The 12,785-nt window shown below is 54.9% G+C and overlaps 1 protein-coding gene across 1 annotated transcript; it reads right to left on the reverse strand.

Moving 5' to 3' along the window:
* Positions 1–627: 627 nt before the first annotated feature.
* Positions 628–7,114, reverse strand: LOC144720156 (octopamine receptor-like). The gene is made up of 4 exons (XM_078596663.1): positions 6,817–7,114; positions 6,022–6,182; positions 4,231–4,578; positions 628–2,911 (listed from the first exon to the last, which is right to left on the reverse strand). The coding sequence occupies exons 1-4, from the start codon at positions 7,112–7,114 to the stop codon at positions 1,361–1,363; spliced, it is 2,358 nt and encodes a 785-aa protein (XP_078452789.1). The 3' UTR covers positions 628–1,360.
* Positions 7,115–12,785: the final 5,671 nt, after the last annotated feature.

Here is a 12,785-nt window from a genome sequence, read left to right on the forward strand (position 1 = left end):
CACAGCACACACACGCAGCACACACACACAACACACACACAACACACACGCAGCACACACACGCAGCACACACACACAACACACACACAACACACACGCAGCACACACACGCAGCACACACACGCAGCACACACACACACAACACACACACAACACACACGCAGCACACACACGCAACACACACAACACCAACACACACACACAGCACACAAACGCAACACACATTCACAACACACACGCACCACACACACACAACACACATACAGCACACACACAACACACACACACACAACACACACAACACACTGCTGACATCCACACACAACACACACGCAACACACACAAAACACACACACACACCACACACACACCACACACACAACACACACACACCACACACACACACCACACACACAACACACACACACCACACACACACCACAACACACACACAACACACACACCACACACACACACCACACACACACCACACACACACAACACACACACACAAACCACACACACACACCCCACACAGCCCCCCACACAGCCCCCCCAGCCCCCAGAGCCCCCACACCCTCCACACCCCCCACAGCCCCCTCCCTTACCGCGAACCACGGTCTCGGTTCGTGGTGAAGGTTTTGATTCAAGAATACAATCGATGTCCGTGCCTTGTTCGTGACTCCGACTGCACCGACCAGTGTCCACTGCCTGCGTCTGTCTGTAGCTGCCGTCTCGCCGTCTGTATCGCCCGCCCCGTCCGAACCGCGCCTACGATTGGCGCGGTTGGCTACGTACGGTGCGAAAGAAGTTCAACGCACGTACGCTCCTCTGCCTCTACTGCACCGTGCCCGTCAGTACCGTTCGGCGCCTTTGCGATCTCTATTTAGTCAGCACCAATCATTGTAAATGATCGATCCGTAACGCGAACCCCTCGATGCACGCTGGTGGTATCACGAAGGTTTGAATCAATCGTTCGACATTTGATTCTTACGCGCGCGATTCCACGCATGTATCGTGAGAATACGCGTCTTATTTTAATCCATGTAAGCGCTCACCGCCTATCGCTGCTACAAAGGGGCCGCGACTTTGAACGGAACCGAGTTCGCATCCCCGTCGAGGTGGTCCAATCAATCCTTCCAAGCCTTCGCGGTCGCTAAAATAAGTACAACTGTATTGGAAGCCAACAACGGCGGTTGAATTGACGACCGTCCGGTCTATTCGCCGTAGGGACGTCTCGGCCACCGGCCTTGTGTCCGTAAGGCAGATTGAGCAACTGCCCAGTGCTCACTTTGAACAGGGAGACACTTACGCCGAACAACAAAAAACAAATCTGAAACAGTGCGATATGAAGAATCTGCTAATGTCGCGTTTCACAGTCATCGACCTCCACCGTGATCTTCCCAAACGTAAAGGTGGAGCCTGCGCAAGGCGAGGAAGAGGTCGAGGAGGGAGTTGTGGCGATGGTGGCTTCCTCGTCCGCCGTCCTGTGCTCTAGCTGCTGCTGTGCATTAGTCAGGGGCTGAAAAGGCAGCACTGGCACCTCCAGCGTCACGTGCTGCTGCTGCTGCTCCTCCAGGCACGTCTCGAGCTCCAGAGGATTGAGCAACACTTCGTTCGAGTGCTCGCACCCGCGTGGCCCCACGGCGGAGGCACGAAGCAGCTGCGCCTCTTGCTGCAGCCCAGAGAAGCGCAGCTGGTGCGCTGGGGGGTCCAGTTGGTGGAAGATGGGAGAGATGCCCGGCGTGGCGGTGCCCGTGTCGGCGAGAGACGCAATGGAGAAGAGGGAGTAGGAGCGGCCGTGAGGGCCGCACCTCAGCTCCCCCGCGGCCTCCGAGAGCACGGACATTGGGACGGCACCGGCCCCGTTGCCGTTCCCGCTCTGCCTCCTGCAGCAGCCCTTGTTCGCCTGCTGCTGCTGCTGCAACTGCTGAAGATGATCGTGATTATGATGATTATTGAGATGATGATCGCGCAGATCAAAAGCATGATGCTCATCCTGTTGAAGCTGATGATTGTTGTTATGATGATGATGATGCTGTAAGCTCAGCTGCTGAAAAGTCTGCTGATGGTGCACGTGATGCTGCTTCTGCTGCTGCGAAAGTTCACGCTGCTGCTGCTGATGGTTGTTGGTCGCGTTGCTCAGCGCAAACGGCGACGAGTGGACGCGGTCTGCGCCCACTACGAGGCTCAGCCTGGCCGCGAGGCGCTGCCGCAGGCTGCCCAGCGCCTTGCGGAACCTCTTGCTGAGCAGCGCGTAGAGCAGCGGGTTCACGGCCGAGTTGAGCAGCGCGAGCCACGAGGCGAGGGTCAGCACCGTGTAGGGGACGCCCGCCGCGGGGCGCACCGCCAGCGCCAGGCTCACCACCTCGTAGGGCAGCCAGCAGCAGAAGAAGGCGAAGATGACGAGGAAGAGTCGGAAGGCGCCGTGGTGCTCGCGGCCCGGCGCGTTGTAGCGCGCGAAGAGGTCGTGGCGCCGGCTCCTCGCGCGAGTCGCCGGCTCCGAGCCGCTGGGGGTCTCCTCCGAGTGCGGCTCCGCGAACACGCGAGCCGCCGGGTGCTCGAACGAGGACGAGGCGGATGACGAGGAGGAGGAGGTGGTGGAGGAGGAGTTGTAGCCGGTCGATGAGAAGGAGGGCACGCTGAGGTTCGCGGCCGTGCCGGAGAAATGTTCTCCGGGGAGGGAGTTGGTGGTGGGGATGCCGGCGATGGGCTGCGCGGATCCACGCAACGCCTCCTCCTGCACCTCCTGCTGCACCACCACCACCTTCTTATTCTTCTTGTGCTTGTGCTTGGTCCTCCTCTTCCTGCGCGTCTGTTCTTCCTTCTCGCACTCGTCGCTCTTCTTCTTGCCGTTGCGCTGCAGCTGCGTCTCGATGTCGTGGATCCTGCGCGCGTGGTCACGAGCCACCTGCAGTGATGCGAATCATCAACATCATCGTCGTCGGCGTCGTCAGCGGCATTATCATCATCATCAGCAGTAGCAGCATTATAGCCATTGTCATGGTCATCAACAGCACAATCATCATCATATGATATCGTCTCCATCGTCACGTCTTTTTTCTAATTGTTATTATTGATATAATCACCAACGTCTTCATGGCTCATCATCATCATTGCGATTATCGTTCTAGTCGCCTCGCCATCGATGTCGTCGTCGGTAATGTCAGCCGACGTCACGTGGGACACACACGCCCGCACGCAAGACCTCCATCCCACGCGCGCCACGTGGTACGTGTTTAACAATCATCAGGCGCGTGCAGCGCGCAGAGACGTAATTTGAGCTGTGAATGTTGGGTAAACATAGGGAAATTGGGGGGAAAAATCACGTCTGCTATTTTCCAAAAGTGTTGAGCCACCCAACATCTAGAAGTGAGTCGCGCGGTCCTCATTTTTTGGGCGGGGAATCTCTTGACCCCCCGCACCGAGCCCCCCCCACCCTGGACACCGTGCACAAGGCGAGGGGTCTGGTACAGGTGGACAAGGCGAGGAGTTTGCTATGTTTTATAAAATCCATGGCCGAGGCGAGGGGCAAAAAACCGAAGAATTTACGGAAAGGTCGCTGAATAAGGTGGAGCGGTTACATTTCTATTTAAAGATTTCGTGACTGCAGGGATTCATCTTCTTGGTTCTTTCGGTAAAGTCACGTAGAAGGGAAAAAAAATAAAATAATAATAAAACATAATAAAATACAATTCTCACGACGTTTCGGCCAGACGCTGTCTTTCCGACAGCCCTGTTCTTCACCTGAGGACGGCTGCTTGCGTTGTGGCCGAAACATCGTGAGAGTTGTATTTAATTATGTTTTATTTTTATTATTTTATTATTTCCCTTCTACGTGACTTTACCGAAAGAACCAAGAAGAAAGTGGAGCGGTGTCACGCACTAAAAAAAAATGTAGATTAATTTTAAATTTAAAATGTAAAAAATGTAAACATTAACCATTCCCGTAAACCACGTGACAGCCCCATACCGCCAAAGATTTCTCGTAAGACTTCATTCAAATTCGCGATTTCCGTGACCAACCCTTGACACCGCGTGCCAAACTCGTAGCCTCTCGCATGCGCGCCGAGTCCCGCTCAATCTCCCCTCATCCATCATCATCACCCCTCCTCCTCCCTCCTGCTGCTTCTACCTCTTCCCTCCTCCTCGCTCCCCCTTCTCCTCCCTCCTCCTCCATCACCCAACCCCCCCCACCACCACTACCACCCCCGCCGTGCCCCAACGCACCTGCACAATGCGCACGTAGCAGAAGATCATGACGCAGGCGGGCAGCGCGAAGGAGCAGGCGGCCGCGAACACCGTGTAGCCGGGGCTGCTGGCGCTGTCCACGGCGCATCGGAACGCCCACGAGCTGTAGGCGAAGCGGCCCCAGCCGAGGGCGGGCGGGCTACTGGACAAGGCGGCCTGCACCCAGATCCATCCCACGGTGCCCACGGTTCTCCGCACGTTGGCCTGCGAGCTGTAGTTGAAGCAGTCGATGATCGCGCGGTAGCGGTCGAGGGCGATCGCTGCGAGCGTGAGCACCGAGGCGGTGCAGTAGAGGGTGCAGGTGTAGCCCACGTAGAGGCACAGCCCCTGTGGCGCACGGCACGCGGGGTGCAAGGGGGTCAGGCGCCAAGGGGGCAGGGGCTGTGGACACGTGGAGCGGGGTTGGGGTGGCGGGGTGGAGGGGGGTATGACGCGTGGAGGGGAGTGGGTTCAGATGTTGTGGTGGGGGTGGAGGGTGAACGTGGGGGAGGGGGGTTAACGCGGGGGTGGAGGGTGAACGTGGGGGGGGGGGGTTAACGTGGGGGTGGAGGGTTGGCGTGGGGGGGGGGGCTCAGGGGGTAAACGTGAAGGTTAAAAGGGGGGTGCGGGGGTGGGGTTCCATTGAGTTTACAAATGGGGGCTGCAGGGGTTTAACTTAAGACGTGCATCGATTAATCGATGAATATCGAGTGATAAACTCACAATGCATCGCGCATCGCTTGTGCAAGAATCTAGTTAATTTTTTTACATTCGCACCCCTTGCATGCATTCGAGTCACGCGATCCCCGCAGCCACCTGAGGCACTACACCATTCACCACGATCATGCACCTCGAGTATTAAACGTGCGTTTGTTTGTACCCTCCTTGACTGCGTTCGCTTCGATCGGACCGCCGACTGCCAGTCAATGTAACGCGACTACGTTGCAGCCGTCCTATCTCCGGTCAATCGACTACTCCAAGGCGCCCCATCCTAAGCCGTGGCGGTCCCGGGTGTTGTTTGACCATACTTCGCCACGCTGGTCAGTCAGGGTTGGTGAAGGGTGGGGAAGGGGTGGGGGTGGAGCAACATCGGCTTAGATTTCACTCGCCACTTGTTGCTGCCCGTTGCACCGGGTTCATAGCGCAGTGCGCTAATCGCAGCGTCACTACTCCTTCCGTGGCGATAGTCGGCCTCCTGGCTCTGGAGCAGTGGTTCTTCTTCTTAACCTGGGGTGCACGCACCCCCAGGGGGTGCGAGATGCCCTTTCGGGAACCAAAAGGGTTGCAGGCTGCAGTCAGGGTTAAGAACCACTGCTCTAGAGTATCTGCTGACACCACGTGGGCAATTAATAACGAGGCACTGATAAAACGTGCACGAAACATCTTCCCAATATGAATCATTTTCCTGGAATCATCTTCCCAAGATGATGAATTGCCGAGTGCTTCAAGAATGAAGGAGCGAATGAATGGAATCCCACATTTATGAGTAAGTTGGTTGTGCACGAAACGTGCGTCCATATTATTGCGCCGTCGGACAACGAAACGTCACCAAACGCAGACACCACCCCACCCCTCCTCCCCCATTGGGGCAGCTGTCCTTGCGCGGAACAAGGAGATTCAAACACCTCGCTCGGTGACTTGTGGAGTTAAAATCAGAATGAAGGACGCGCATCTTTGAATAGATCATCCGATGGACGCTGCTGCTGCTGCTGCTGAAGACGACGGCGACCACGTGCTGAGACTGCGCGATGGTTGCGAGTGAATTGTGTGGGACGAGGGAGACCCGCGCACCTGCTGTAGAACCCAGCCGTCGTAGACGACGGACATGGCCACGAACGGCATCACCCCCACGCCCACCAAGAAGTCGCTCACGGCCAGGTTGACGAGGAAGATCGAGGTGACCGAGTGGAACTGCTTGGTGACGGCGATGATCACCACGACGAGCAGGTTGCCTGCGGAGGGGCGAGCGAGCAGGCGGAGAATTCACAAAGTGCACTCCACGTGACCCTTTTTCAAGGTGCACCCAAAAGGAGGGCATGCTGATCCATGCACCAAGTGTACTGCGAGTCTCAGAGAGAGGGTGGCACCTTTAGAAATGACACTCAAAAGGATTGGACTGGTGTTCATTTCCCAAGTGTACCCAGTTGGCACGGTAGGCGGCTCTATTTCATTGTACTGCCAAAAAGGTCTGGCAGATATCTCTTTTACAGAGTGCACCCAAACGATAGGTCAGGAGGGTCATTGACACAAAGTGTTCTCAACTAGCCGGACAGATGGCTCTTTCAGAAAGCGCTTTCAAAGGTGCTCTTTTACAAAGTGTGCCTAAAGGGTCAGGCTGGTAGTATTTTTACCAGAGTCCACCCAAAGTTCTCTTACAAAGTGCACCCAAATCATCGGTCAGATGGTTCATTGAAAACATTTCGCTTGAACGAGGTTATTTTCCAAAGTGCCCGACAAGCCACGTATTTGTACACTCAAGAGGCAGATGACGCTGATGGTGATGATGCTGGTGATGGTGATGATGATTCAGGTGGTGGCAGGAGGAGTAGGAGGTGGTGGAGGTGGAGGTGGTGGTCTGACACCAACCTGCGACAGCCGCCAGACACATGACGACCATGAGCAGCTGCAGCGCCACCCTCCAGAGATCGGTGCGGACGCGCAGCAGGGGCTGCAGGCCCAGGGAGCCGGGCGCGTCGCCCGTGAGCGACGCGCCCCCCGTGCCCGGGTGCCCCGGCGTGCTCGCGGCGGACTCCGTGGACGCCGCTCCCGGGGGGGTGCAGTTGACGCATTGCGCGGTGGTGGAGTACAGCATGGTGGAGTACAGCATGGTGGAGTACAGCATGGTGGAGTACCACATGGTGGAGTACAGCATGGAGTACAGCATGGCTCGGCACCGCCCTGCGCGCCGTCGCCACCGCTGCTGCTGATGCTGTTGATGGTGATGTTGATGGTGATGTTGATGGTGCTGTTGATACTGCTGTTGATGGTGATGTTGATGGTGCTGTTGATACTGCTGTTGATGGTGGTGTTGCTGGTGCTGTTGATACTGCTGTTGATGGTGATGTTGATACTGCTGTTGCTACTGTTGCAAGTGCTACTGCTGATGGTGGTGGCTTGATGGTGGTTGTTGTGCCGGTTTGCTTGCGAAGCTGCTGAATGCTGTTGGTGCCCGTTGTGCCGACAATTCTGGTGCCGCTGCTGGTCCTGACGGATGTGGTACGGGTGCTGCTGATGGCGCTGGTTGTGTTGCTGTTGTTGATTGATGGTGGTGGTGATGGTGGTGGTGATGGTGGTGGCGATGGTGGTTGTGGTTATCAATCTGAGCGATGGGAAAAGGGCCGTGTTCAGCCGTTCACCCTCCGCCACGGGTACGAAGCCAGGACACTCGTCCGAGTCCTCTTCCTCCTCCTTCTCGAGACGGCTCAAGTCCTCAGCCCCGGCACGGGAGGTGGCTCGCGTCCCATGGCGGTGAGAGTCACAGTCCCCACGCGGAGGGGTCTCGGGAGAGCTTATCCCATCTCACCGCCGTCTCGGGTGAAATCGCCCAAGACGCGAACTTCCCAAACGCGCAACACGAACACGAGGCCCGAGACTGGGTGATGATGACGACGACGACGACGTGCAGTCTTATCTCGACCCCGTGCTCTGGCGCTCTGTGAACGCGGAGACTCAGATTCATTAACGGAGCGCACCCCCCCCCCCTCGCCAACCCCCGCCCGCGAGTCCTCCGCGTGGCCCCTCCTGTCGAGCCCTGCTCGCTCGAGTCGGAGCAGCGCTGGTTGCGTCGTCTTTACGAGTTGGTCAACGGGCCGCGGGTGTGCGCAGATAGACCTTCGCGAGCCGTCTCCTCCAATCTCCGCACCCTGGAACCCAGACAAGAGGCTCGGCTCTCCGCGGAGTGAGCGAGATGAGAGGAAGGCAAACCTCCTGGCTCGGAGAGGCTTGCAGCGCGCCCAGTGCTGCTGATGTTTTGGGTTAAAAAAAACAAAAGGTCAGCGATTGGCGCCGCCGTCGTAGTTTATTCCTGGTGAGGGTTCGCAACACTCCTCGCAGAGCGGAGCAGAGGAGCGCGGGAGCGGGGCTACCTTGGGGAGACAGCGGTGGACCGACGAGGAAGAGGAGGACGAAAAGGATGAGGTTGCGGCACCCAACCCCGTTTACCGGCGACACCGCAGCGCACACGAGCCAGCCCTCGGCAGCAAGTGAGCGCGACGCGGGTTCGCCTGTGGGTTTTGTGCCCCCCCCCCCGCCCCTAACCTTCCCCTTCTCCCTCCCTCAACACTGGCCACCCTCCCCATCCCCTGCCTCTTTCCCGTCGCTGCTCCCCCGCACACACACCCCGTCGTCCTCCATCCTCTCCGCCTGATCGCGATAGGATGTCACAGGCGCACGTGCAGCGCCACAGACTCGTTCGTCGTCGTCGTTATTAATAGACCCGGTGGTTGGGAGCGGCGTTCCTCCATACACGCGCGCGCATGTCTACATTGCTCCAAATGTCATCGCTGTGAGCGCCGATAATAATCGATCCGTCAGTGCCCTCTTCCGTTAATCAACAAAGGACTACTTTGTCGAGGCATCAATTGATTTACGAGCAAAACGATTCCCCAACCATTTAGTTAATTGACGAATCGTTTATTTGCATAGTGAATCATTATAATAAACGCACTGTGTACAAAAGGCAGTCGGTTTGAGGACTGTTTTTTTATTATTAAACTGCATTGCCCATTAACTCACAGCACCTTGATTAATTGCATCAATTGTTTAAGAAGTAAACACTGCGGGCATCGCGTCGTGTCCGTGATTAACCCTTAAACAGAAGCGTGGTTGCGGGGTCTTGTTTACATTTCCGCAAAAAGCAACACCACGTATGGCCGCGTTATGTGCTCCAATGCTGATGCAGAAACATCGCATTAGGTAACATTTTTAGGTTGAAGCGACTGAGGAGAGGCCCATAAATAGCACCATTAGGCGCCAGGGACAGAACATTTCACAGCACCGTTTCAACACAAAGATGAGGACTGTTTCAGGACCACGGACAGAAACCATTAATCAACATAAAAGGTACAAAGTCAGTATTAGGGACAGCATCGTTTCAACACTACACTAATGTAATAATCCAGTACCAGGGACAGCGTCATTCCATAGCAGGGGCAGCAGGACCATTTCAGGACCAAGGACAACAACAGAATTCAGAACCATGGACAGCACCATGGACAACATCATTCGCAACGATGGACTTCATTATTCAGCATCGGGAACAGGTAACAGGAGAATACATTCCACTGGTGGAGAATAGCCCACAGCCACTCGGTAAAAACTCGTGCAACAATGAACCCGAGTTCCAATGTCGTTATACGGCCGATTAAAGTTAATTAAAATATGTACTAACACTTTCAGTCTTGTTAGAGGTTATAAAATGTCACCCATGGCCACAGTTATTCTAATTACTATTTTTTAAACCCTAACTCTTGAGACATTAGGTTGATTCGATGTCTTAAGGAATTTGTTTTGGCCCATGGACTCGAAGCGTTATAGAAGAGTAATGGTTGACATGTTGGGTACAAAGGGCATTTTTATGAAACGGATTTCTAATTCAACCTGGAAGGTTTTACAAGCACGCTATTTACGAATCCAATTCAGCCATGTAGTTTATAAGCAGGAATTAAATCATAAACATCTCAGTGGGAGATCTTATGGACCAATGTATAAGCTGCGCGTGTCTGTCTGACCATACCCCATAGAGTACAACGCTATTAACTTCCGGCTCACGACACCGCTGTCGGAAAGACCTCTGCCCGAGTTATCTCGAGAGAAGCCCTCCCTCTATCGGGCATCCCGCCCGCCTCTTCCATGCTGGCCGCACGTCCTGGAAGAAGCGGGAGCCTGCCACGCTTGACCCCACCGCACGCGACCCGCCCGATCGACTGTGGTGCGACGCATTTCTACTTATGGGTGATCCTGAAAAGCGGGAGATCGAAGCCGACCGGCGACCATTACAGCACCCACACCCGACACAGCATACGCAGCCGATCGGGTCCTGGTGCACAGCGGCAGGCGAAAGGTGATCGGTGACATCTTTGTGTAAAGCACGAGGCCATGCCGAATAAGAACGCAAGATTAACATCGAGAGAGCGGCCATTCAGTCCATCTGGCGCGTGCGGTTGTCGAGCAGGGCGCGTGCAGAAGTGCAGTGGCCTCCGGTGTGGGGACAGAGGCCGTTGGAAGGGAAGTCAGAAGGAGTTCTATGTCAGTGGTTCTTCACCTTTACTGCAGCCTTGCACCCCTTTGGTTCCCAATCGTAAACAAATATGTACAATGTTAATAAATACATAGAGGGTTTGATCAAACAAAGCAAGTTGTAACTTACGTACCCGTTGTGTTTTCGAGGATTTACCTTCGAACTAAAAATCTGGCCACGTCTCGCACCCCCAGAAAGGGCATCTCACACCCCCTGGTGAAGAAGAACCACTGTTCGATGTTGTCTCCTTACAGGATCGTTTTCTGACGTGGGGGTGATAACACCGTTCGCTGCAAGAGTTCCACACGGAAAGGCGCATTTCTGGACACGAGTCCAACAGCAGCATTCACGTAGCATGGGAGCGGAGGAAGGATAAATAAAACACGCGAGAAAATAATAAAACACAACACAAGGGTGAGCAAATGTGTTTCACATTTCAAAACGAAACAACAAGTGAAGCTCCCCCCCCCCCACCCCCGATCCAACCCCCGCCGACTCCCCGTGAAGCCCACGCATCTCACGCGTCGTGATTGACCTCGAAACACACCGAGGAGTCGTCATAAATATCACGCCGCATGCGCCGACGCGGCCAGCACAGCGGGCAGCGAGACTAATTTGAGGTTTGTGCCGCTGTTTGAAGCCTATTTTTGGAAAAGGGGATGCGGTGATGGGAGTTGGGGACCCGGGTCCACGACACCCCTCACCCCACCCCACCCACATCTCTCACGCCACCCACCTCTCACTCGCTACAATTCAGGGTCACGGCGCCCTCAATTAAAGAGCTGCACGCACGGGACAGCGCCGGGTTCCCCGTTCACATGGGCAGCGAAATGAGAGCGCTGGCTACACGACAGGAAATGGCCACAGTGCGATTACAACTCTGCCGACAGCGGGATTCGTGCTGTGGCTGGTGGGACAAGGCGACCACTTGAAACCAACAGAACGTGTCTGGCTCCAGGTCCTTGCCGACATTTCTCCTACATCTAAACACACCCGCCGTCAGCACGCCGTCGACGAACTGAATTGCAGAGATAGATAATTGTGCCACGGTTTGCCACTGTTCGTCAAGGTCACGTGGAATGAAGTTCGGAGCAGAGGTCCCCATCTGGCCAACGCTGCGCCCTTGTCAGCAGGATGAGGACATCACCAGCTCACCGCGGTAGATGGAATGGGGAGAGAGAGCCTCTGCCACCATCAGCAAATTGCGCATAATCACGCGGGATGGATGAGCGTGGCCTGCCTGGCTTTGAGCTCGCGCAGCGCCTTTGGAACCATCTCAAGAGGGTTCACAACGTGCGATGAGGTTCTATGTCACAAAGCCGACCATTCCCGGGGGCATCTGCGATAGCCCACTGCAGCTGCTGTGACATGGAGGGTGCTTGCACACGTGATCAAAAGCTGCCATTTCCATGCCAGATATATTTGTCGGTCTGTGTTTTCTATGGGTCCTCGGCCTGAGTCTATGAGTCTCTGTGCGAGTCTGTTTGTCTCGGTGATGCTGCATGCATGTTGCATGGCTGGTTTTTCTATACGAGACTCCCAAGGGGTATGCTAAAGCTGAACACTGTTGACTCAAGAGGCCGCTGAACGATCCAGATAATGTGCCTGTATTTTAGTAATTTAGACCTCATCTTGTCTGTCTTACCCACCAGACATTTTCTATCTATATATATAAAAAAAAAGGGAAATTTGTAAATGCGTGTCTGTTAGAAATGTTTAGCATACTTCCCAACATGCAACAAACTTCAAATTTGGCATGTGGGTAGCTTCCAGACTGTACACAATGCAAAAAGTATAAAAAATAGAATTTTGTATTTTGGGGCGGGGGGGGGCGCAATAATGGATATATTTTGCACCGCAAGTGAGCGGTGACGTCACATTTGTGAGGTCACCCGCATGCGGCAGCGTGACGCAGTGTGCCTGCTGACGTCACGCATCCCCTCCCACCCTCCGCGTAGGCCGTGCATTAATCCAAGACAAGAATTCAAGCCTCGGGCGAAGCCGCGTAGTAAAGCTAGTCGTGTATATTTACGAAGGTGGGAACCATGCTGGCTCGAGTCGGATTCATAATGAGCAGTGTGGATTCATATTCTGACGAGTGAGATTTAGCCTCCTACTGGAGCTGGATTCTGTTCTCTCATGGAAAGGGACATTTTTGGAAATCTCAACTTGAAAGTTTTCAACCTGCGCACTTCGCCAGAAGATACGTCTCAGAAACATGGACACTGAGACACAAAAGAAAAGAGTCAAAACGTGCACAGAGGTATGACGAGATGCATCCCTGGAATCACACCGAGCCACGGCAAGATGAACAACA

The sequence above is a fragment of the Lampetra planeri genome, chromosome 7 (genome assembly GCF_965212315.1).
Source record: "Lampetra planeri chromosome 7, kcLamPlan1.2.h2, whole genome shotgun sequence".
NCBI classification, from domain to species: Eukaryota; Metazoa; Chordata; class Hyperoartia; order Petromyzontiformes; family Petromyzontidae; genus Lampetra; species Lampetra planeri.